This window comes from Onychomys torridus, chromosome 4, assembly GCF_903995425.1.
Source record: "Onychomys torridus chromosome 4, mOncTor1.1, whole genome shotgun sequence".
Classification (NCBI taxonomy): Eukaryota; Metazoa; Chordata; class Mammalia; order Rodentia; family Cricetidae; genus Onychomys; species Onychomys torridus.
The window spans coordinates 88,160,627-88,187,114 of NC_050446.1; the positions used below are offsets into that span (position 1 = coordinate 88,160,627).

At 42.2% G+C, this 26,488-nt stretch overlaps 1 protein-coding gene and 1 long non-coding RNA gene across 2 annotated transcripts in view; one reads left to right on the forward strand and one right to left on the reverse strand.

Moving 5' to 3' along the window:
- Positions 1–6,122: 6,122 nt before the first annotated feature.
- On the reverse strand, positions 6,123–10,732 carry Gjd2 (gap junction protein delta 2). The gene is made up of 2 exons (XM_036183709.1): positions 9,685–10,732; positions 6,123–8,612 (listed from the first exon to the last, which is right to left on the reverse strand). The coding sequence occupies exons 1-2, from the start codon at positions 9,753–9,755 to the stop codon at positions 7,718–7,720; spliced, it is 966 nt and encodes a 321-aa protein (XP_036039602.1). The 5' UTR covers positions 9,756–10,732; the 3' UTR covers positions 6,123–7,717.
- The window catches only part of LOC118581520, a 49,322-nt gene continuing 32,886 nt past the window's right edge, over positions 10,053–26,488 (forward strand). Inside the window, exons 1-2 of the long non-coding RNA XR_004944710.1 lie at positions 10,053–10,531; positions 13,558–13,598. This is a non-coding gene — a long non-coding RNA (uncharacterized LOC118581520). The remainder of the gene's footprint in view (positions 10,532–13,557; positions 13,599–26,488) is intronic.

Below are 26,488 nucleotides of genomic sequence, written 5' to 3' on the forward strand. Positions count from 1 at the left end.
CCTCATGGTCTTATGCTATATTACAACATATGAAAGAGAACTTTTGGGGGTGGAGAAATTGCTCTGAAGTTATAAGTACTCACTGATCTTGTAGGGACCTGGGTTCAGTTCCCAGCATCCACCTTGGGTGGCTCACAACCACCAGTACCTCCAATTCCTGGGAATCCAGCCTCCTCCAACACCTACACCCATATAGTACACATAAACTCAAGGAGATACATGCACATTTTTTCTTTTAATCTTGGGGAGAAATAAAAGCCTTTTAGAAAAGGAGAGGGGAGAAATGCTGCAATAAAGATGTGATAAGAAGAATGTGAGAGACTATGCCAGGCTTCCTGTGACCTCACCTCCCAGCCATCCTGTAGGCAGTGTTAGAAATGTTAAAACTTGACTTCAGCCTTAGGCTGATGAGTATGAATCTAACCATGGTCATACATCAACTATATGACCTGGTGGGTGGGTAGGACATCTAGATATCTTAAGTTCTTCATCTGAAAATGGGTCAAATAATTATCAGCACTCTCCATCCAGGGTAGTGGCTAAGAATTGAGTGAGGTCACTCCTATGATTGTGCAACCCGGAACATAGTAAATATGCATCTGTTTTGTCATTACTGGGGTCCTTAATAGACTCTTCCAACCATTCAGATTTCATATAAAAGGCCACCAGGTATTTCTTTCACTGTCACTGAGAAAAATGGAAAAAAAAAAAGACAGAAGAAAATGCAAAATTGTGCAAGAAGGAGGATATTCTTTGGCAAAAGCAATAATTTGCAGAACTGTTGGCCCCTACCTGGAAGCATGTACAGCGGATAACTCTCCCCAGATCCAATGTCTCAGAGGTATCAAAACTCACCAATTCTATATTTAGGTACCCATATGTTCCTATTGGCCACAGTTGCCCACAAATACAAACATTTCAGTACACAAAGCAGCAATTTCCAGAAAGATTTTCCTTTTAGAAGAGGTAGATTCTACAAAGCTTAATCGGTCTAAGTGGTTCTGAAATATTGTATCAATTTACATCAGAAAGGTCATCATGAAGAATAAACACAGGATTCCGTTCCATGACTGGGATTTAGCTGACTAACTCCCACTAATGTTAATGGGGCCATGCTGCCAAATCCCCAACCATCACCCTAGATATTTGCTCCAATCCCTTACTGTTGAGATTGAAATGTGTTTTCCAAATCAGAGCTGATCCTGAGATGGGTGCAGTGGGCCTCTGTGTAGTGAGACAGGACAGTGCGACTGATGCCTGGGGACCTGGCACAGCTCAAGGCAGCAGGCTTTGATGAAAGATGTCTCCTCACATTGTCTACTCAAATCGGCATGGCTTCTCTTACCCTACACATAATGCAGTCCACTTGCTTGTCAGACTCACTTCTCACTTCCTTTTATGAATCCCAGGGAAAATACCCCTCCCCTCTGTTCTCCACATCTTTCCTAGAGAGAAGTTATATTTGTGTGGATCTCTAACTCCTCTTTGGAGTAGACCTTCCTAATAAGCCCTTTATGGTGAAATATTTCTATTCAGTCTGGCTGAGATCATAGCTCTTTCCAAATGCTGCAGGTTCCTCTCTCTGCAGCATATGCTTATGTCTCTCCAGCCTCCATCCTTCCTCAGGACACCAGTCCTCTGTGACCACCCAAACATTCTGCACAGCTCCTTTGACTGACCCTGAGGATGGAGGCAGAGTTAAAGTTCCCAGGCCCCTTCTACCTGCTCTGAATCTATGCCAGAGCCCCAGACCTTATCTCTACTCCCACGCTTAACTAACACCCAGGCTGGTCATCCTCAAAAAGCCAATACCAGGTTGCAGCTTCTAGGAATTTACCCAGCTTCAGTCTGTGCACCTAGATAGCTAACAGTGGTCCCAGTCATTGTCCAATGCCAGGTCAGGCTGGCTGTCCACAGGGAAGGGGGCTGGTGCCCAGCAGCTGCCCATCAAGCTGTGTTGGGGTAACACACGTACTTTCCCTAGAGATGGCAGACAGCTCTTGCCACTCATGGAATGAAGCCTGATTCAAGGTAGAAGTCCTGAGACTTTGTCATCATCTTGACAAAACAACAACAAAATAAAATAAACAAACCAAAAAAACCATACAAGAAGTAAAGAAAAAATGTTTGGTGAGGTTTTCTTGTGCCTTGTTGATTGAAGCTTTTCTATCCCCCACCATTACCATCTTCCAACTCTACACACACACACACACACACACACACACACACACACACACACACACACCAAGCACCCACATACACACTTACAGATACAGAATCTTCCTCCTTAGTACCCAGGCTTTGAAACTTGACAATCGCAGATAACATTCTGCTGTTTGAGACTGTTGGCCTCCCTGCAGGCTGACTGGAGGCCCTGAGAAGAGAGGAGAATAATATGCCCTTCTCTGCATTTCTCATGAATCCATCCAAGGGATTACAGACCACTGGTGCTCAATATATTACCAAGCAGAATTGAATGACTCTCGATTGCTTAATATTTTAGGTAATTTAGTCCTTTCAAGAGAAGTTGTTAGTGAGGGTTTCAGTAGCTTGTTTTCAAATGATGGCCTCTATATATGATGTTAGGCATGTTCTAGGTAAGGTTGCTTGTGGAATCAGCAAGAATAACAGGTAACTTCTTCCACTCTGCTCCTCATGGGGACCAGAGACTTGGGGCAGTGGCCTGGATGAGCAGTGTGTCTGGCCCACAGGATGGTCATCTCTAGTGTTACATCAATGCTTCTCTGGTGCTGTCCTTAAAGGCCCAAAGCTGACACAGGCACTGGATCATTTTAGTCTTAACTACTCATTTAGGCTTGTCTCAACCAGGTCTGTTTAACTACCATACCTTCTACTAGAGCAGAGTAACCTGATAGTTTAGTAAGCTTTGAGTCAGCACAAGGCTGATGTGCCAGGCTTGACTGACTTTCAGAGCTCTGTCAGGGATGGTGTTGATCATTTACTCTTTGCTGCTATTATTTCTACCCAACCTTCTGAGGGATGAAAGTATCTAGGGTAGCATGTGATAAGTTCTATCTTGCTACTCACCAAATCCAGCAAATGATTCTGAGTCTTCATTTAGTCAAAACGCTCTCATTTATATAAATGCTCATTAGAATTTTGTGCCACTGCAAACATTCTTCCCTTGACTCCATCTATCTTGGCTTCCAAATACCACTCCTCCTCTCCCCTGTCCACTCCAGGCTGTAACCCTGCCCAGACCCTTGGGCTCCATGAAAATTCCAACTTGGAGCCATGGCTACTCTAAAGGCCCTGAGAATTTCTGTCAGTCATCCATCTATAGCTTCTTGTCATGAAGCCCAGATACATTTAGCATGAGACGGTCTGTCATGAGAGCTTCAGCCTTCCCTTTTCCTCCTCTATGGAACTGATTCTTATGATGCTGTGTTAATGTTTCAGGCTCAATAGTCCTGAGGCCCACGATGGGAAAAATAAACAATGCCTATTCTGAGCTTGTAGCACCAATCAGCTTAGAAAGGTGGTATGGAGTGAGGCAAAGGAAATAATACATTCTCCCCCATTTCTATCAACTAAACATTCGATCTTTCCATCTAAGAGGTTGATTTTTCATAGACCTCAAGAACTAAACTTAGTGGTACTATCCTTGTATCTTCAGGCTTCCTGGCTCTGCTGCAGGAGCTCAATCTCTACTTAGTGCCTTATGTGCAGCATCTACACTGTAACTTAGTTGCCCCAGAGCAGTCTAATATACAGTCATTGTTCTGGTGTTCTGTTCAATTACCTACTTTGCCCTTATTTTCAAAAGTGGCTCCTTTTATGCTTATACTTATACAGTTTCTGGAACTTTAAGGGCACCTGAAGATGTAAAAATCTTTAGTGTGTCCTTCTCAATTACTATTCTGAAGCTCTGACACAAGTATATCAGAATGTTGCTATATTTGGAGATAAGGCCTCTAACTGTAATGAATTTAAAAGATGACTATTGTCAGGCCTGGTGACCTATACCCTCCCTACATGTGAAGCAAAGGCAGGAGGATTTGGGCTAATTCAAGACCATCTAGGCTACAGAATGAGACCCTGTCTTATCCACACACCTCTGAGAAAAGGCAAGTTAAAAATGAAGCCCAAACCCAATCTGACAATGTCCTCATAAAAGAGAACATTAAACACAGAGAACTTGAAAGATGTGCACATACAAATGAAGAAGATATGCACAGCGAGACTGCAGCTATCACAAAGAGGACACCAACTTACCAACACCTCGGTTTGGGATTTTAACCTTTAGAACCATAAGAAAATAATTTCTGCTGTCTATGTCACTCTGTAATTTCAGCACTAGCATACTAAAATAGTCAAACTAAAGTTGTTAATAAAACAAAATGTAAAATAACCTCAAATTGTGTGTCCTAAGTGTTTTTACTTCATCCTTTCTTCCAGGATGTTACTACTTTCCAAGAAATCCACTGCTGTGAGTACTGCTTTTGAACCAGCAGTCAAAAAGGACAGAAATCATAGAGTACATAGAATAGGACTGTTACCACCCATATTTGTGAACTTTTAGATATCTGGGGACCTACACATGACAAATTCTGTAATTTCAGTTAATTTTTTTCCTAAGACAAAGTAACTTAGTCCCTCCAAGCTACTTGCCAAACTTTTAAACCCAGTTCATGGACTGTTACCCACTGCTCCACCAATGTACACACACACACACAGAGACATACTTATACACATACATACATACACAGATACACACACACATACACACATGCATACACACACACAAATGCATGCACTCATGCACATGCACACATGCATACTTATTTGTGCATATACCAAAAGGACTTAAAGCTAACCAAAAAACTCAGGAATCTAAAAGAATATATCAGTGGCACCTTTTCACTCAATAAAGATTAAGGTCACATTCATCACACAGCTATGTGCACCATCAAACCATCCATGGATATGTGTTTATTTGGTAAAAAGCAAGACATTCTTCAGGGTGTCTATATACTGAGAGGATGCTTTTTCTCTGTGAGCTAACATGAGTTACTAACACATGAGTTAATAGTCTTGCCTCTTGCAGGTGTTTAGAAACACCAAACAAGAGCAATAGATGAACCTCACTGATGAAGGATGCACTTCTCCTGGGAACCACTCCCCTTTTAATCCCACATCAAGCCATAAATACAACAGACCTTGTTTTCCACACAGATTCCCATTTCTTTCACACCCAAGCATATGCTAGGAGCGCTCAACCGACACTCTTCCTTCAGCTCGGGGAGGTGTCTTGAAACATTTTTAGCTTACCAAACATAAGGCAGAGGAGAATCTGTTTCTTTACTCAAGGATAATCATCTTCAACCGCTTATTTATACTGCAGATGGAAACCTATAGATTGAAATAGACACATTTTCATTCTAAAATTGGCATTTACGTGGCCCATAGTTAAAAGGTGTAACCATTGTGTTGGAAAAACAACTACCCAGGAAATTCTACACTGTTTCCTGCTGTTCAAACCAAGTGCTCATTAAGATTAGAACATTGTATAAAGTTAAAGAACAGAGGAAGAACATTCATCTACAGAAACAAGACCACATGTAGGAAAGTCAAGAAACCATAAACTGATACAGCTAGAAAGGTCTTATGATGTATAAGCAAAAGATCCATCCATGTTTAAAGATGCAGGGAAAACAGCTGATTAAAAAGTCTAGAACTGTGCTGTCTGATACTAAGGTAGCTAACCATCATAGCTATTTAAGTCCATCAAAGTTAAATCAGATTAGAGATTCTGTTCTTTAGTTGCACTAGCCACATTTTAAGATCTCAGTAATCACATGTAGATAATCATTCCAAGGTTAGATGTCATCGCTACAGACATTTTACCAGGCAGTGCTGGTCTAGAGAACTCCTTTGGACATCTTTTTAGACACCAGGTTCTAAAGAGATCAATGGGTGAAGTGTGCCTGCCAACTGTGACAATCCATGGTGGGAAAAAGAGGGAAAAAAATCATTCCTAAATAGAGTAACTTTGGTCGAGTATTATTGACATCTTTATACAAGAAATATACTTACACAGGTAGAGAAATGCCAGGCTAAAGTCAGAAAGGAGAAGGAAATAACACTTAAACACATCACCATTCACATTTAAACATTCATAAAAGTTGCCAGCTTCTCTTTGTCTGCTCATGGAGGATTGGACTTTATTATTCATCCCTCAGATATGTTTCATCTATTGTTCACTCCCTGGGCCAAATGTCCCTCCGTTGTAACATTTTGAACATATATTTAAACAAATAGAACCCCAATCAAAATAGAAAGATGCAGGCTTTTCCCAGTTTATAAAAAAAGGCAAGAACTTTATTTTAAACAAATCCTCAGTTGTATAACATACCACATCCATATCTAAATCAGAAAACAAATAGTAATAATAATAATAATTCAAAGGAAATAGAGGGCTTCCATAAAAACATATTATCTGAATACTACTCTTGCCTAATGCTTCAGCTAAATACACAGTGGGTGTGAAAGGTGGAATATGGCACTTAAATAAATAAGAGCAACAGAGGAGAATTGTCTCAGTCCAAACAACAGGTTTTTGAACCTTTGGTATATGTCTCAAATAAGTATCCATAAACACATATTAGCCAATAATGTTTACTTCCAGGTTTGTTAAACCAGTGATTGTGTGCATGTGTGTGTTTAAAAAATAACTTATGATAAAATAAGTTGGGGTTGACATGGGCTGATTAAGGTCTCTGGTGTGAGCACACAGGTAAATTCAAACCATGGCAAAATGATGTGTAGCTGTGTAGCACAACAAAATTAGGTAAGAAAATGAGTAATATCTACCAGTTAGAAATTCTGTGGCTTGAGTAGATACCCTCCATTTCAACAAAAACCATATTGTTAATACTATCCACAGTCCATAAGCTAGAAGGCAGAAATATCCCAAAGCTCATAAACACATGCTCAACAGTGAAATGACCATCTCACGGAAGTGTTGTTGATATTCCCTCCCTCCCATCCCCACCCCTAATAAACAGCACCAGTGCAATTTGAGTTAAAAAAATTGGAAATATTGAGACATTCCTAAGGTTTTCATAATGACTAAGAACCAGTCATATGGGGCTCTTACTGCAAACCTCTGCCCTGGCCAGTCTCCAAAAAGCACCCCATGTAATTCCCTCTAGCTTGCAGATAAACTGTGTTAGGGCTAATATAAGGCCAGATCAAGGAAACAGAAAAGCTGGCATGCTATCCTGGGTTTGAGGGAAAGGGGCATGCTGATGGGGGAGAAAGATCTTCAGGTTTTTTTTTTTTTTTTTCTGCAGCCCAGGATGAAGGGATGTGCTGAGATGGGTCACAGATTTTATATCAATGAGTATTTGACTCATGCCATTCACCAGAATACAGAGCTCGGCAGAGCTAAGTCTTGCTTGGCAGCTGTACCAGGCCACTGTTGTCAGAAGCAGGGAGGGTCATTCAAGAGAAAGGCCCAAGGAAGTCCAGCCCAGTCATCTTGTCACACTACCCAGTTGTCTCTGTAGAACCAATGGTGGGATGTGTGATGACAGTTCTACATTTTCTCTTTGTCGATGAAGACCCCTTGGTATCCATCTCCTAGACCTTGATATTGAGCATCACATAAATGAGGGCAGGTCTGTCTACCTTTGCGTCATCATCTGCCTCGGGGCTACTTGCCACCCAGCAGGCCTTCCCTGAACCTGCCTTTTCACACGTAGGCGGAGTCACTAGACTGAGTCCTGCCGAAGTTGGGAACACTGACTCGAGGCAGGTCTTTGTTACGTATCTCATAGACCGACTTTCTCTTGGCCTGGGCCCCACGGACAGCGAGTTTGATCTTGCGCCATCCCAGATGGTTAAGTTCAGCCAGGTTGAGCACCACACAAATGCCGCTCACAGCAAACATAAACACCAGAAAGACTGTCTTCTCAGTGGGTCTAGACACATAACATTCCACCTCCTTGATGCAGGGGTATCGGTTACACTCATATAACCCCGGGACACTGAAGCCATATAGAAAGTATTGGCCCACCAGAAACCCAATCTCCAGAGCATTTCGGAACACCACTTGGATGATATAGAAGCGAGAGATACCTTCCTGTCTTCGGAGCTTGGACCTTGCTGCTGTGCGCAGCCCTGATGGGTGTGGAGTCAGCTCTTTAACCTCTAAGCAATCTGGTTCTGTCTCCTTGCTGGTGTTCTCTGTGTTCTGCAGCACCCCATTGACAATGGCATTTTGCAACTTCTTATCTTCTCGTTTACTTCCCCCACTGCCCCCAACCCCAGTTCCGCCAGGTCCCCCTATAGACTCAGTGGGGTCTCTGTCCAGGGCTAGGAAGACCGTAGAGTACCGGCGTTCTCGCTGCTTGGCCGATTGGTGCACAGAATAGGTGATGAAACAGAGACTGGGGGTGCACACCATTATGATCTGGAAGACCCAGTAACGTATATGGGAGATGGGAAAGGCGCGGTCATAGCAGGCCTGGTTACAGCCGGGCTGCAGGGTGTTGCACACAAACATGGTCTGCTCATCATCGTACACCGTCTCCCCCACAATGGCCACAATGAGTATCCGGAAGATCACCACCACAGTCAACAGGATCCTGAGCAGAGGAAAAGGAGGGGGGAGAGAGGTTCTCATAGGCTAAGTCACTGATGGGAAGTCCCTGATCTTTCCTGTTTTCACTGTTTACCAGTCCTTGGACAGGGGAGCTGTCCACCCTTGAGTGGTGCTGAACCGAGAGCCTAGAAAACAACTTTATCTCTTCCTTTTCTGTTTGGTGTTGGTAAGCTTGGAATACTTCATATTACAAAGGATCTCACATCTGCACAATTTCATATACTGTTTATGGTCCTTTTGTAATGTGTGTATTTCAGCTCTATCTGAAGAATGTCTAGAGACTCTAAACACATCTTTACTGTGGCCAATGTATGCAGAATCTTTTACAGAGAATGTGTTTGAGGGTCTACACATGGGCTGAGTATTGAGCCCTACATGTGTACGTATTAGTCTCAACATATAGGACTTAATTGTCCATAGAAACAGTTATGAATACAAAACTCACACGTCTATATACATAAATAGATAGCTGCAGGTAGAGATAAATATGAGTAAATAAATATATATCCATACACATACATATGTGCATATATACATACATATAGATATCCACAAAAAGAAGCCACCTATGTGTACGGCTCTCTGGCATTAAGTTTTACCGAGAACAGACTCTAGCTTAATAAATATCTGTTAAAGAATGATGCATCTGCTGTGATGAGCAAATCCATCTCCCCACTTGCCCTTCTCTGCCCAAATGCAATTCTGCCTTCCTTGTAGATTCTATTTAGGGAACCAGATGGAGATTGGCCCTGACTCTGGAGAGTGGGGGGTACCAGGACTGAGTCCACAAGTCCTTTTCTGATGAGGGAAGCCTAAACCCCTTCCCCCTGTGGTGCTTTATAGAGAAAGTATGGGGAAGCTGGTCATGAGTAACTGGAGGAGGGGGGCGTCACTGGGCTTCGGGTAATCCCTTAATGCAGCAACACTAGCACTTGGACAGAGGATGGGGAGGAGGCAGAGGGCCAGCTGGGGGTCTGAGGGTCGTTAGAGACGGGAGAAGATATTCCCAAGGGCCGCCCGACGGGGCCCACTGACGGCTGGCTTGGTGCCCTTACCTCCCGATCATAGTGGAGTGCTGCTGCACCGCGGCTTCCAGCAGCCTCTCCAAGATGGTCCATTCCCCCATCGCTGTGCATCCGGAGGCAGCAGACAAAGACTGGGCAGTACCGGGCACGTTCCTGGTCCTGGCCCCTCCCCGGGCCGCACCTCCTGACCGGGGAGCAAATTGCCCCCAATTAAAGAAGCAAACAAAAAAATGTTTAAAAAAAAAATCCACGAGCCCCTCCCCCTTTTATTGCACTTAAAAAAGGCGAGTAGGGGGAAAGCAATCTATGCGCGTCCCGACCAATGGGGCTGTTGGCGCGGTGCGGAGGAGCTGGCCAGCACCTCGCTGCCGTCCGGGAGTCAGGTTGACTCCCGCAGTCTCCCGGCGAGGGGCGGGGCTGGGTGGCAGCGTGCAGGTGGCCAAGCTCCTGCCCGCGGGAGACTGGTCTCTGCGCCGCCTTCCCCGCGATCTTGCGGTCTGGGTCCGCGCACCGTCCCCGGTGCCTGTCACTGGAGCGGGCACCTGGCGCTCCCGCGCTGCTGCGGCGCGCAGAGCTGGCTGCGGGGCTGGGGAATCCGCGGCCACCGCCTCTAATCCGCCCTTAAGTAGTCTCCGCCTGCGTCACGCCAGGTCGGCGGAGGGGAGCAGAGCGCGGCGTGCCGCTGTCGCCGAGCGTCGGAGCCCGAGGGGCCGTGGCCGCGCGCTGCGGGGGGGGGGGGGGGGGAGGAGACGGTCTGGAGTCCCCCGCTGCGCCGGGGATGGGGAGACCAAGGACTGCAGCGCCCCTTGGGGCTTCTGGCGCTCCCAGGTAGCCTCACCTGGGCCGTCGGCCTCCCGCAGGAGGAGCAGAGTCGTTGGTGAGTGAGGAGGGACCCGAGTCGGTAGCTTAGCTTGTCCCCGCCTGTCCCTCACCTTTAGCTTTGGGCCTTCTGAGACACCACTGAAATTCCGTTTCTAGATGGTGGTGTGGTTGGGGGAAGGGCTCTTTTTAGCCCTTACTGGGAGAGGACAGCCTCCTGCAAGAGTGCTGCAGAGGGTCCTGGATTCCGTGAGCTGATCAGGTGCTGGAGTGAGAAAGACCCAATGAGACTCCCTGCTGGCTGATGCCTGAATGCAGGTGTGAAGGTGTTCTGAGCATGAAGGTCTGGACACAAAGTATCTGCCAACCAAACAGGTGCCTAGCAGTGAGCCAGTGGACTGGCCACGATGAGTTCTCTTTTCTCCCTACACAGATTAGGAGGCTCTTTTTATCTGCATGGGAGCAGGGGGTACTCTTCAGGTTAGCACGGTCCAGTCTGATTTTAAGGAGACTTAGCATTCACCTAGCAGAAACAGCAGCTCACAATCTCACCCCACCCCCGACTCTCCTTATTCAGCCTTTGCTTTTCTCCCTCCCTCAATGAGCAGATTGTAGAAGCGGTTTTTAAATCTACATTTTGTTGCCGGTTCCATCTACAGCACCTTACTTAATTGGTCCCAGGAAAATTGAAACAATCACACCGGGCTGCTAATTAGCTGAGGGTCAGTTTTAGGAGACATCAAAGTTGGGAGTATTTCATATAAATACCAAAAGCACAATGAGTTAGGGACTTGTCATCCTTCCAAAAATCTGACTGGGAAAGGGCTGCTAGCTGGTCTTAGGAATATAATGCAGCCTTAATTACCCTCAGGGAGCACACACATATGTGTATTATATAGCTACACTGGCATGTGCTTTGAGTCTAGAACAACTGAGTCAGTTGGGTACCTGGTGGTCCTGAGACTGGGAGGAAGGCAGAGTCCCCCACACATGCCCTTCTGCACGCATAATGCTAACAGACAGAACACAAGCTTGAGCATCTGAGGGCTGCACCAAGATTGTCTCTTGGGGTTGACGCTTCTAGCTAGCCCAAGGAAGCAGATCTTCATGGAGTCCATCAAAGATGGGGAAATATGGAGGATATAAAGGAAATGTTATGTTTAAGGCAGGGGTGGCTTCACCCTCTTGGCAGAAAAATATGTTTGAGAATAGAGACAGAAAGAGTTTTTTTCCAGTTGGCTAACAGATGGGATGGTGATTCCCTCATCTCAAATGTGATGCACATTCTCAGGTTTTCTCTTTGCTTCCTTGAGTCCTTATATTTGTTCCATCTATGGCAGACATTTTTTGGAGTAAAGAATCGTATAGAGAAAATGAATGAGAAAGTACCAAAGGCAATCTGTTTAACTACCTTTAAATGTCCCCTAATAAGTTGTATAACTCAAAATTGTTTTCTGTGCTTAGGTCTTGCCAAACCTTTATAGACAGTGAGTCTAATGCAAACTTCAATCACTAGGCTATGACTAAATTGTTAATCATCAGCTTATTATTATTAAATATGCTTCAATATGACACATGAAAGACACACATGTACCATTGGTATATAAACACCCCAAAACACTTCTATGTAAACCTATGATACACTAAGTAGTTTGTTTTTAAGGCTACAAAAACTTATTCTTACCACCATATTTTAAAAACAACTGTTTTTATTTTATTTATTGAAATTTTAGTTGTCAGCTGTACTGCAATAAACAGAAAAAGCATAAACCTTAATTTCTGTGCTAAACTGTATGAAAATACATTTAGGAAACTAAAATTATAGACAGTAAGAAGCTTCCATGGAACAAAAATAATCTTAAAATGTTCATCAATTAAATTTCATTACTTTAAATTTCAAACTTTTGTAATTTCAGAGGTCAAAAGCCCATTGAGGGAATGTGCAAAAGGTATAGAAATGATATCTAGCAAGAAAATGCAAATGTTGCTCCAAAGATTGGGACTACAAAATCCAGAAAAGATTCAACTTTTGACTATTTTTATTTTCAGAAATTATGCATAAGTTATTTAACACATCTATGTTTCCCTTCCTCTTTTGAGCCCAATCTACTCCATTTTCAATGAATAATTTGCCTTGATTGTTCTGCATTAAATATAAAGAGGTTCTATGTACAGCTGGACATCTCCGAGCTTCCTCGGGGCATTATTTCATCTGGCTGGATTCTGACTTCTCAATTCCCCTCTGATTGAAGCTACTTATTTAAGTCAACTGCAAAGTTCCTCCCATTAATTCTAATTTGAAGCTCATTCTACAATATTACAGCAAGGGCATCAGTTGAAAATCAAATATAGAACATATAAAATTAACCTTAGTGTTCAGTAAACCACCTGGGTAGGTTAAGAATACAGACACTGAGTCCCCATATCAGATTGCTAAATTAAAGTCTGGAATGAAGAGTCAAGTTTTGGAGTTATTAACAAGCTCTTATGACTTGAAATTTGGAGAATTTTTTTATTCCACCTTTGCTAGTATAGGAATGAATCCTAGATATCGGGAAATCTTACCCCATTCTTTACAGACCTGAGAACAGACCTGTTACTTGGTAAGTGAAAGTTCATAGAGACTGTACATGTTAGAGTGAAGGTGAATTTCTTGGCTTTGGATCTCTTCCTGGACCATAAATCCTTAGGAAACAGTGCATAATTCATGCCTCATGGTTTCTTTAGCATACAGTGGCAAGTGTGGTATTCAGAGTCTTTGGGAAGACTGATACAATGTAAAACTGTAAAGACTGTGGCCTTTAAAGTGGTTTGGATCATAGAGACATAGGTACCTGTGAATATCTAAACCACAATGACTTTTGGTTTTTTCACTTTGTAAATCCCTGTCTTAGCAAATAACAATGGAAAAGCTTTGTCTCATCTAGAAGGAAAAACTCCAAAGACTAGCAAAGGGTGTGGGTTGAACATCCTGACTCAGGAATGGAATGTAGAGTTACTAACAATGATAAATTCTACTATGTGGGTGTGTCTATGTGCTCTTATCTTTACATATGCTTAAAACTTCATTTTCTTCAACCACAGGTTCCACAAGAACCTGTTAACAACTCGACTCTAAATAGCTGGTAAGTGAAACCTCACTGGAACTCCATACTTGTAAAAACAAAGGTTGATCTTTTGACCTCTGCTTTACTGGAACATACGTTATTGGGAGGACAGAGAGCATGTATTCTTCATGGTGATTTCCACAGTGTCTTTAGCATTGTGGAAATCAAGCATTTGTTGGGAGAGTATGGTGAAGACACTCAGGCCGTCTAGTTCTTGTGACCTGGGAGAGCTATATGTGCCCTGATTGGAGGTGGTTTCAGTTCTCTTCTATAATGTAGTTAGTTATATTTAAGACAGAGAAAGAGGGAATCCATTTGCCATGTGGGAATCTTAACACATTAAGGGTGGCCTGGATTACTCCAGGGAAAGCCTTCTTGCTCACTATTGCTCCCTGTGCTCCCTTCTCCATTCTTTCCTCTTCCCTGTGGTCCTGGCACTTACTGAACTAACCCAGAGAGTGCTGTAGCAGCAAAGCTTACGCTGCAGCATCAGCATCAGCAAGGTGGCCTTGGAAAGCTGATCAGAGCCCAGGATGCATTTCTCCTGGGAAGTACCAACATCTGCAGTCTCCCAGGGTTTGTGTGATGGGGAGAGAGACTTCCTTCTGTTTGGGACTGGTCTCCAGGTTAAAGTCTTCCACATTTCATTCACAAACAAGAGTTAACTGAGATTCACTCCCCACCCCCAGTGGCCTACATGCATCTGTTCACCAATGAAAACATCAAATTGTCTTCTGACAGGATAAAACTAACCTGCCTTAGGAGACTTAAAAGAATATAAATGGCAAATGAAATTTATTCCTAGGTGCAAAATGATGTCTCCCTTTTTATCTTTTGTGTTTCTTCCATATGTTTAAATTTCAGCCCAGATTTTTAGGGAAATGCTTGCCTGGAAAGATGCACAAAATTTACTGTCTCAAAGGGGAATAAAGCTGCTCAACCTACTAATCATAAACAGTCCTAAATATGGCCAGAATTGTTGCCATCTCATGAGCCCAAATTCCAAACTGTGATTTAGCCTCAAGAAACCATGTTTCTAACCGATAGTCAAATCTACCATCTTCCTCCTGCTAGCCCTTTGAGCATGTACTCCTTTAAAAAAAATCACATGTACAATTTCCCCACTCCTCATTCACCTTGTATATAGAAAATATACCTTACGCAGTAATGTCTCAGGGATCAACGTAATATGGCATTGTGGCCAAAGCAGATGTGTGAAATCACAGCAAATAAATTAACACTCCATTAAGAATCAAATCAGCCCTGCTGACACATAATCTTTCCCGTTTATGTCAAGTCGTGATTCCCATTCACATTGGGAGCTTCCCAGGGAGGCTCATTAGACCCGCAGGAAGAGATTTCTTTTAAGTCAAAGCTATTCAGAAGTTATTCAGCTACAGTGCCAAAGAGCCATCCTGGTGTCTGGGTACCGGCCTCTCCACGATCTCTTTGTCATTGTCCACCCAGAGCCCCAGCCATGCAGAATATAGCTATGTCTCCTGCTGAGTTTCCAGTCTGTATAAAAGAGATGAGGAAATTACAGGGGAAATACATGTGGGCAGGGCCTGCCCTTGAGAAATTGTCAAAGCGGGAGACTATCTTTTGGTTGTCATATGCACCCTGTCTCTGCTTCTTTTACACCAGTGTGATGTTGAAAGTCAGACTTAAGAGCTGGGTTCTTCTTGTTGCCTTCTATAAGCTTCCAATATTATAAGGTGGGGTTGGAATGAGTCCCCAGGGGAAACTTCTCTAAGAGCTGGAACTTATGTTCAAGCCCCATGTGGACTCTACTGGTTTCCTGCTCCTTGACTTCTGGAAGTTCAGTCAACATCTGTTTTGTCAGGATGCCAGAGACCTGGAATGGTTTAGTTCAGAGGTCATTTTTGACAACCGAAGCTGGCTTCTGCTCTCTCTCTGACACCCAAAGCAAGGACCATTATGGAGGGCCTCTGGTTTCCACAGCTGAGTGCGACTAGAGAGGTGCCACTCTCACTTGTGGCCCATTCCATGGTCAGTCTAATTCAGTGGTCCTCAATCTGTTGGTTGTCACCCCGTTGTGGGTGGCCTATCAGATATTTACATTAAAACTCATAACAGCAAAATTACAGTTATGAAGTAGTAATGAAATAATTCTATGGTTGGGGTCACCACACATGAGGAGTTGTATTTGAGGGTTGCAGCTTTAAGAGGTTGAGACTCTCGGTATATACTTATGTTTTTACCCTGATTATAGAGTGGACAAATACCGCATATTTGGGACTCCCCTTGAATCCACATCCTGTTGATCATTGACTCCTCCATCACCATGCATCACTCACTCCCACCCCTTACTTCACTACCACAAAGGAAAGTAATCCGATAAAGGAACACACACTGGGTGTTAATAACTGATAACCACTTAATGTATTATCCCTCTCAGAGGAATTATCCTTATTTAAGTTGCAAAGCCTTCATCCAAAGAAATGAACATTTTTAGGTAGTTTTTCAAATGTTGTGCTTTAAAAAGTGAATGGCTATTTGGGAGCAAAGGACATTTAAGCCTTTCCAAATGATATACCACAAAAGTACTTGCTTCATTTATTGACCTATAAAGGGTCCAACTTGTGAAAATATGGGAATCACACAAATGCAATGATTCTTGTATTTACTGCATCTTAAAATCACCAGGGAGCTTTAAAAGCCAGCAGTGCTTAAGCTGTCCTCCAGACCAATTAAATCGGCATTCCTGGAAGTGAAATCTATGCATTTGTATTTTCAAAAAAAATATTTAGTTTATTCTGACTCCAATATGCAGTCAAATTATTTACTGCAATAATGTACTCTATTAACTGCAGAGCAGCAATAGCTTTTAACAAGCTTGATGAAGTGGGCTTTTTCCTCACGATAGGAATGGCTGTTGCTGGACACAAAGCCAGAATTTCATTCTGAAATGTGTTCATGTGGTTCTCTAAGTACTTAATATAATCCACACAGGCTAAGTAGTTAGTTGCTAAACTGAAAACACCCATCTCATTTCATCTCAGTCTACTCCTGACCATCTGGTCCCCAGTATTTCCATTACAGGGCCATGTGTGTATTAATGAAATGATTGCATCCGATTACATCTTTTATTCAGAGCACAAGAACGGTCCATGAATTTTGTTCTCCAATATTACTGTTTCTATCATGAATTCAACAATTAAGTTATTCTGTTTCGGGCAGAGGTGGGATTGTTGTTCATTAAGGCAAGAAAATAGATAAAATATGTTACTGTTGATAATAAAATTATAATTTTGTTGCTTAGTAACCATAGGATATAAACCTCAATCAAAAGTGTAACTGTATTTTGAAATGTCCAAAATATAGTTTATATTACTGATCAACTTGCTCCAACTGTTGTGAAAGAGGGACCACCAAGCCACTGAGCTAGTCACTTTGCTCTCCGATTTCTCTCAGGTCTCAAGAACAGGATAACCAGAAGGCCACACACCTGGAGTATATTATTGTGCAGTTGTTTGGTTGAGTAGGCATCAGAATGAACAAAAATGAATGGAAGGTGACTGAGTGGATAATTAGCATAGTATTCACTCTATTAACTAAATAACCTTCCTTCCTACTACCCATTTGTCAGGAGCATTTTAAAAATCAATAGATGTTCACAAATATCTATTATGTGTCTATACTCATTGATTCAACCACATTCTCCCAAATCACTAATACTTGATCTCTGCACATGCAGATTTCTGACCTTCTCATTCATTCATTCATTCATTCATTCATTCATTCAATGAGACTTATTTATTGCTGGCCATGGAGTTATAATTAATATAAGCCTGTGTGTTTACTTGGGAGATGGGAGTGGGAGAGATTTGTCCTGACTGCCAGCAGGCCGGGACACAGGAAAACTTCCAGCTATACCTGTGTGCCAAGAAATGGTCATAGTGAGCAGAGCAACATGGTCTCTTGACTTCATTGAATTTAAAATCCAGTAGGAGACATTTGCATTTTAACCAAATAGTAACAAATCAAATAATCTCAAATGCCAAAGTTTAAGTTTAAAATTGGTTTAAAAAAAACATGAAGTGATAGCTCTGAGATATACAGTCCATAATGGAGCAGGGAGAGGCTGACCAACTCTGTGAAGGGTTGGGTGATGAAAGATACTCTGTAGCTGAGATCTGAAGGAGCAGTAAGTGAAACTCAATTGAAAGAGTGGGAAAGTGGCATTCTAAGCTAGAGAAACAGCATGGACCAGGCCTCAGGTACAATACATAACACATTCAAAGAACTAAGTGATGCCCATGGTTTGCCCAGAGAGAGGCTTGAGACAAGGCTGGGGAAGCGGGTAGGCATTAGCTCAAGCAGAATTTAACATGCTAGGCTAAAGAAGCTTAAGTATCTTTCTTAATTGTCACAGGCACCATTGGAAGGCATGTAAAAAAGGAGGGGTATGATTAAGTTTATTCTCTAAGATTAAAAAAATAATTATGTTGTAGTGTCCGTGTGGGTATGTGCATGTGAGTGTACCACCCTCAGAGGCCAGAAGATGGTGTCAGATGACTTGAAGCTGAAGTCACAGGTGACTGTGAGGTACCCCAAGTGGGTGCTGGGAATTACTTGGATCTCCTACAAGAGTAGCCGGTGCTCTTAACCTCTGAGCCATCTCTCCATACCCGTCAGGTTTGTTGATTAAAACTTGACGGGTCCTCTATTTGCATTGCTGTAAGATTTTGGTAGAGAGATATAGTTCTTTCCAGTTTCTATGATCAAACAGCTGACAAGAAGCAAGTTAAGGAAGGCATGTTTGTTTTTTGTTTAGTTTGAGGCAATACTGTTATCATGCTGAGAGAGACATGATGGCAAGATCCTTAGGCTGGATGGTCACTTTACATCCTCAGTCAGGAAACTGAGAGTGAATGGAAAGTGGTACTGATCTGTAAAATGCCACCCCATCCTAAATCAGTGACTACTATTCCTCCCAAAGTTTCCACAGCAAGGCTATACCTTCCAAAGGCCCCACAACTCTCCCAAACAGTGTCATCAGTTGGCCCAGTGTTCAGCTTGTGTGGTTATATACAGGGCATTCCACTTTCCGACCACTACAGAGAATGAGCAAGAATAGAGTTAAGGAAAGAGTGGGATACTGCTACTGCGATTCAGCTGGTTAGACTCCATGTGTATCCTCATGAACATACCTGTCTTCCTTCAAAGATTATGTGTACACCAAAGAAATGCATCTCTAGATCTAGCAAACGATTACATCTACCACCAGGTAAATGAGTCACATGACTTCTCAGAAAACACCCCAGACTTGTAATGTTAATTACATAGGAAACAAATAGGCCCTCATTATAATGGCTGACATAAACCACAAGTGGATAAGTCTTAGTGGATAAATCACCCATTGTGATACCTCATTCAAACTTGTTCATCTTTGCCCACAGTAAGCAAATTGTTGAAGACAGCTCTGTGGCATCTATAAATTCAAAGACACAGTAAGAATGGCCACCCATATTAAAGAATTCAGGCTTCTCTGTTCTTTCTCTCTCTTCTTCTACCTCTCCAATTAAAGTTTACCTCCATTCTGCAAAGTCTAGAGGGAAGTCTAGGTGGAGGGTGGGGATCTTTACAGGAAGAAATGTGCTAAGTCATTAATATTTGGCAATGTCTTGAGACTTATGTTAAGATGGAGCAACTGTCATATAGAACTAGAGAGTTCAGCTACCAAGTAGGACTAACATGGATATTAACAAACAATCCTAAAGAGAATAAAATGAAAGTTGTGTCTTTAAGAAAACACACACTTGCTCCAATCATGGTGCCATACCTCAAGAGTGTTTCTGAACTTCCTCTTTGGGCGCTGATTTCAGAGGCCCTTGTCAGCAGATAAGAAAACTCTCATTACTTAAAATAGTCACCTTGTTTCTTTACTACAGGTAATATGAGCCACCTTGGTTTCCCAAGTGTATTTCAATGAGTAGATTCTGAAAGTGCATGTCTTAATAAGACTAAATTTTAAAGGTATTTTTTAAAAAAATGGCTAGCCCCTGCATTGCAGAGCTGGTAACTATGAGATCAGGTCTAATTTCCTTCTATTTCTATGAATTACAAGTTGGGAAGGTCCTTCATGCTGGCCATTAGTATCCAATGGCTTCTAGCTATTTGCAAAATCAATCTTCTCTTCAGAGGATGAGTTTGCCATTACTGAGGATACTTATAAATACTTTCACCAGCTCCAGAGAAAAATCACAATCATGAGTCAGCAAGTGCCTAAACTACAGTAGCAGCAGGCAGTACTGTCACATGGTCTTCCAGGTGCATGAAGAGCCACAATGGAGTCTGGGGCACTTCACACTGTCAAATGCATAGCTGGTGATGCACTAGGGAACATTTTCGGGTGAATGAGTAAATTATGCTGAATAGGTCTCAGTTTCATTCAGAGTATACTCTGGTTAGATACCGGGCTCTGTGGTAGAGTGCCCAGGCCCTTAATTTCATCTATAACACTGCACATGTCTATAAAAGCACACATATACATAGGCATATACACACAATGTTTCTAGGTCAACATTCAGCCACTTAATTACACCTCATTCTCAGGACTATGTTCAAAGTGATAATATATTTATTTACATATGTCATTAGGTAGAATCTTAAAAACTTGAAAAAAAACAGAGAATATTAATTACTCAAAGCAGAAGTTTATGTGAGTGTATGTGTGTGTGTGGGGGGGGGGGGGTTGGATATGACAAAGATTTGGAGAGCTTAGTCTGTGTTAGGAGAGGATTGAATGGATTGTTGTAGTGATGTTTGTATAATTAAACATTCAGGAGAATTTGGGCTTCAAGGCTAGCCTGGTCTAAAAAGCAAGACTCCCATCACAAAAAGAAACCACAGAGATGGCTTGTTGCTTTCTCTACTTCCTCTTTCACAGTACTTCATGTATCGTGCCAACTATTGAAGAAATAAAGGAGCTCCCATACTGAAATGTATATACTATAGGCATTGTTGTAACTTCTCACTGGAATACAAGATGCATACTTAAATCCCCAAGCACTTTTTAAAGGATCAATATCATATCTAATTCTCCTAAGAATCCTTGAGAAGGAAGGATAGGACATCACTAAACTTGGCAACAATACTGAGACATTTATCTACAGCTGAGAACACTGCTGAGCTTCATATATTCACCCCATAGACATCTAGATGTCAAAATACTGACAAATTTAATTATTGTCTTTTAAAGTCCTCTCCTATTTGCTTATCCTCCAGATCCTCTCTTTCCCATTATGTACTTGGCTCTGCACCTTGGGATGCTGATCTCTGCTGATGACTTCTTTGAGACTGCATTCAGATTTGACCAGTATGGTGTCCTAGCCAAAGATGAAAGGATTGAAGGGTCATGAGGTCAGGCAGTGACTCCTTCCTGATTGGTGATGTTTCCAGTGAACCTCTGTGGCTACAGTTTCTGCCATGCCCTTCAAATCTTTCAACATTCTGATAATTTTATTTTTCCCCCTGTGCCCTCAAATAATCAGGTAGTGATATCTTACCACTGTTGTTACACCTTGGGTATCTAAGCATCTAGCTCTTGTTGACTTCTGTACATCTTTTGTTCATTGAAAACTTTCTTCAGAAATCACAACTGAGTTATCTGATTCCTGTGGGGCCCTGATTGATCTACTACCATCCTTACTTAGTTCATTTTTTTTTTAATGAAAGACTGACTTAAAAATATAACCTAGCTACTCAAACTAAAGTCTAGATATTCATTCATATTTTTCCAACTATTCCTCAACCCAGGATGACCCATATATCCCCTATGGATCTCTAAAAGCACTCTCCTTCTCCATTTCCCTTCTTCCTTCATAGCTTATTTGATACAGACCCTCTGAAAGTGCTTCTTTATCTCCTGAACTCTTTTTTATGCTACTAATGGAATGTCATTTCTATGATGAGCTCTGGCCAAACTATCTGCCATTCTCCAGTAGTCCTTACAGTCCTGTGAGTAGTTTGGACCATATACAGGGAGTTCCTTAGAATTTGGCCCATGCCTATCTCTCTTGTCTACTCACCTGTCCTGTTTCCACACTGCCCTCACTCTTACCACACAGAGCTTCATATAACTTCAAAACCTGATGCACTATTCCTTCCCACCTTACCATGTGCCACCTCTGCCAAGAATGCCCATCCCTATCCTTTTTCTCTGACAGTCTCTGGTGCAGTGTCCCTAAACCTCTTTCTATGCTATAACTTTAAAGGGGTATTAACAAGGCCACACAATGAACACACTGATTCTGCAGATGGGTCTTCTCTAGTCTCTCAAGTTCCAGAGCAGGTCCTGTGATGAAGATTGAGGCAGAAATCTTAGCAGAAATAGAGTAGGCGTGGTTGGGAGCTAAGTGCTTTTGTATATTCTTAAATCCATCTGTCTTTCTTCATCTCTATCACTACCTGGTTCAGGTCACTTACCATTTTTCTATGAATAATTCAGTAGCCTCCTTGCTGACCTCCCTGCTTCCAGCCTTCCTCCCTCTAATGTACCCATCACACTGCAGTGAGCGAGCACACATTGCAAGCCCCACCCTTTCCTTCCACAGTAATATACAATTTAAGAACCCAAACTTTCTAGGATTTGAATCCTTATATAAACTAGCTTTTGTAGACCTGTTCAGTTTCATCTCTGACAGATCCTCCTCTATGCTCTGACTGGACTGAGATAGCTGCTGTCCCCCTAATTCACCATGGTGCTTGTGTCCCAGGACATCATGTCACCGTCTGGGAACTCTTTCCCGCAGCTGCTTCCTCACCCTGCCTGCTCTTCTAGGTTCAGTCCTAGTGCATGTCTGAGAAGACTCCCCTGCTCCCAACTTTTTTCAGCCACTGTCTGGCTATGCCAGGTGCTTCTCCTAGCCTATCACTTCCCATGATCTACAGCAAAGCAACACCTCCCACAACTACACTACAAGCTTCTCTGATGCACAGCATTGTTATTTCTCCTGTTCTGCTTTCATCTTACTTTTATATGCTTCCATGTCTAGTGCTATCCCTGGCATGGGATAGATGCTCAACACTTACTGAGTGAAGCTTCAGAAACAGGACAGCACTAAGACCCTGATGGGAGAGGAAGCAATTTTTGTCTCCAGATTTCTCCATGTCCAGTAAAATCCACATATCCTTCCCTCTGACACCGCTTTTTCTGGGACTCTTTGCTGACCTTATCCTCTTACTTATGTGGGTCTAGTACCCTTTGGGGATGTCTGTTTTTGAAGAGAGAATGACATGTGAATGTGATAGATTTGAGCCTAAATCCTGCTATGCGGTTATTTCTAGAGCTAAATGACTTTGCTTTTTTGAGAGCTAATTTTCTCCAGTTAGAAGGCCAATAATATAACTGGGTTGAGTACACGACAAACAGCTTAGTTACATAGGAAGTGCTCCATTAACGCAGGTCTCTAATACTTTTTGCCTCTTGTCAATTTGATAGGATTTCGAACCACTATGAGCATTTCTGTGACAAATTTTATAGATGAGTTTAACTGAGGTGAGAAGACCCATCCTAAATGTGGGCAGGGCCATTCCATGGGCTGGAGTCCCAAATTTACTTAAAAGGAGATTGCTAGCTGGGAAACTGCCATCATTCCTCTGACTGCAGACACAATGTGGCCAGCCACTCCTGCCTTCCTGACCTCCCTGCAATGTACTGGAGAATTGTGACCCAAATAAACTCTTGCTTGAGTCCCTTTTGGTAAGTAGTTTGTCTCAGCAATACAGAAAGTAAGCACGCATCCCTCTCCCACACTCTGCACACACCCTAACTTCCTGGTGACTTCTGTCCTTGGATTTGAAGTGAAGGATTGTGCCTTTACAATCCACCAGGGCATAGGGACATGCTTATGTTAGTTTAGTAAATAAAATTCTTGATTTTACTGATTATCAACCTGGGATTTAGGGAGATTAAGTGACCTGCTTAAATCTTACAGCTGGGAAATGGCTAAGCCCCAAACCACAACCCCAAAGTAGTGCATAAAGCAGTGTTTATTTTGTTCAGTTGCATGAAGCCATGGGATTAATATATACATATCTCAGACCAAGGTCCTTGGGTATATCAGGCAAACACTCTGCCACTGCTTACATCCTCTACCCTCCTTTTACATTTTATTTTGAGACAGAATCTCCCAAAGTTGCCCAGGCTAGGTTTGCAAGCTTGGAGCTTGAAGTCTACTGGTTCAGCCTCCTGAGAGCTAGGTTTATAGAACTTGTGTTTCAGCCCAGTTACAAATTTTCCTAAAATGCCTTTTAATCTGCCCTTTGTTTCTTCTGTTCTAAAAATTTACAATGACATGCTTCAGTGTGAATCATCTGCTTTATCAATGAAGCTAGAAACTCATAGGCCCATTTCAATTAAAAGAAAATCTTGCATGCCTCCATTCTGGGAAAGGGCCTGCGGCTTATTTTTGATGGTTTCTTTCACATTTCCATTTTCTCTTGTTCTTTTGCTTCCTCCTAGGAATTGTCACATGGCTCTTGACTAATCCAACCTGCTGATTTTTGTGTTTTCCTTAATTCTTTATCTCTTTGCTCTACTTTCTTGGAAATTTCCTCATTTTTTTTTTTATTTTTGTTGCATTTTTCTGTAATTATGCTGTTAATTTCTAAGAATTCATTTGTACTGACTTTTCCTATGGAGAATTTTTAAAATTTTTTTCAATGCATGTGGTGTGTGTGTGTGTGTGTGTGTGTGTGTGTTAGACAGTCAGCCTTGGGGATCTTACTGTCATGTCACCAGCACTGAGATCACAGGTACATGTCACCACACCTGGCTTTTTACATGGGTTCTCTGGATCTGAACTCAGGTCCTCATGCTTCTACAGCAAGCAATCTACCAAATGAGCCATGTTGCTAACCTTGAGAATTATATATATATGTTTTTTCGAGACAAGGTTTCTTTGTGTAGTTTCGGTGCCTGTCCTGAATCTTGCTTTGTAGACAAGGCTGGCCTCGAACTCACAGAGATCCGCCTGGCTCTGCCTCCCAAGTGCTGGTATTAAAGGCACGTGCCACCACCGCCCGGCAAGAATGATAATTTTTGAAGTTTACTTATCTTCTGCTGCAGTCTTTTCTGCCTCTAAAACTATTTTAAGTTTGCTTTGAACTCCACATTTTACATTAATGGCTTTACTTCTCGGATATCTGCTTGTCAACTCATGTCTAAAGGTGAATGAAGCACTAAAAAACTGGCTGGAAACATGCATGAATGGAACCTGCTGGCTTTGGGCTTTAATATAGAGCCATGGCTCTTGGTCAGAGGAAAGACACTGAGATGGTCCTGACACTGGGAGATTGGGAGATGCTGGTGGTGTCTAGGGAGTAGAGACAAGACATGATCCCTACTGTCTGACGATGAACACTCTGGCTCCTCATAGCAACAACTATCCTGCTCAGCTCATTGGACCACTGAATTAGGAACTCCAAGACAGTACTATTTATCTTTCTGTTGGCCTGATGAGAGTCTTCAGATAGGAATCTACTAGTCTCCTGCTTGGATAGTGCAGGCTTAGATTCCACATTCTGTGAGCTGAGGGTAGGCAGCTATTCTATCATTAACTGTCAGTCATAATCAGCTGCCGGTCTACTTTTTAGTTTCCTTTCCTCTTTGATCTTGGGAATTTATGTCATCTTAAAATTGCTTTGCTATTGAAATTATTGTGATTTCTGAAGGAAATGGGAGGAAATACACGTGTTCTCTCCCTTATGATTGAAGTCTCAGGATTTTATTCTTCCAGTTGATACATACACTGGTATTCTCTAGTAAGGGGAGCCTAACCAGAATGAAGCAGATGAAAACAATGCACCTGCATCAATACCTGCTACATAGAAAGCACAGTGTCTGTGCTATGGTGAATTTCTCCTTGCCAGTTTGGAGGTGCACTATCAGGTTGGTCCTGATATCAGTGGTGACTTGATACCTTTCCTTCTCTTAAAGAAATATCTTGGCTATAATTATCAGGACAAGCTAATTTGGACTACATACAATCTATAGGTTTTGGTGTAATAGGAGCAGAAAACCATTTAAAGCTAAGCCTAAGAGAAAACAAGAACCCAAACACAGTGTGCTAGAAATAAAAGAACAGCCTGGATTAATTGACTCACTGAAGTTCTGTGTAAACAGAAACCACATTTCTTCTGTGGACCAACTACCAGAAACTCTGAAATGATGACTTCAGCTCAGTGTCACTGACTGCAATTTCTGTAGAAATCTGATTTTCACCATGGGCCTCTGAAAGCTGGTGGCTCTGGACGAAACCTGGCCTCTATGAAGGATTTCCATCCATGCACAGATGCTTGCAATACCACTGCAGCCACACTCAGATGTGTTATGAAAGCAGAAAGAGCACTCAGCCATCCTCCACAAGTCAGTGAGTGCTGCCTATGACTTCTTTACACTTACACTTTCACTGAAGTCTTACATGAAGGCAGACGATACATTCCATCATGGGAAGGAGAATTTCTAATGTCAAGTAGAAGACAACATTTAAAGCACATTTTCATGGAAGTTGCTATTAAATGCAGCCCAGAACAACTGAAACTTGAGCTCAGAATGGTAGGACTTCTCCATTTTAGCAGCTAAAGAAAGAGAATACTTGTATGGTGCCATGGTAACATTATCACATAAAAGATCTTACAGTTTTCTGTGTCTCTACAGACCCCCATATTCATGAAGGAAGGCAGAAATACAGAGTTGTTTGTGTTTTGAAAAAAACAAAAATATTTCCTATTAGAGATTTTTCACTAAAAGGGGTGCACAGAGATACAAAGAAAGGAAGCATACCCTGAACAGATTATGAGGGGAAGAATGTATCCCCAATTTTCAAAATTATCTACTGCCCTTGTTAATGTGGGTAGAATGGTGATGAAGGAAAAGGGGA

Coding starts and splice junctions, on each gene's coding strand:
- Gjd2 (XM_036183709.1), bottom strand. CDS start 9,755: ATGGGGGAATGGACCATCTTGGAGAGGCTGCTGGAAGCCGCGGTGCAG. Junction 8,613..9,684: donor CACTCCACTATGATCGGGAG/GTAAGGGCACCA, acceptor TCCTCTGCTCAG/GATCCTGTTGACTGTGGTGG.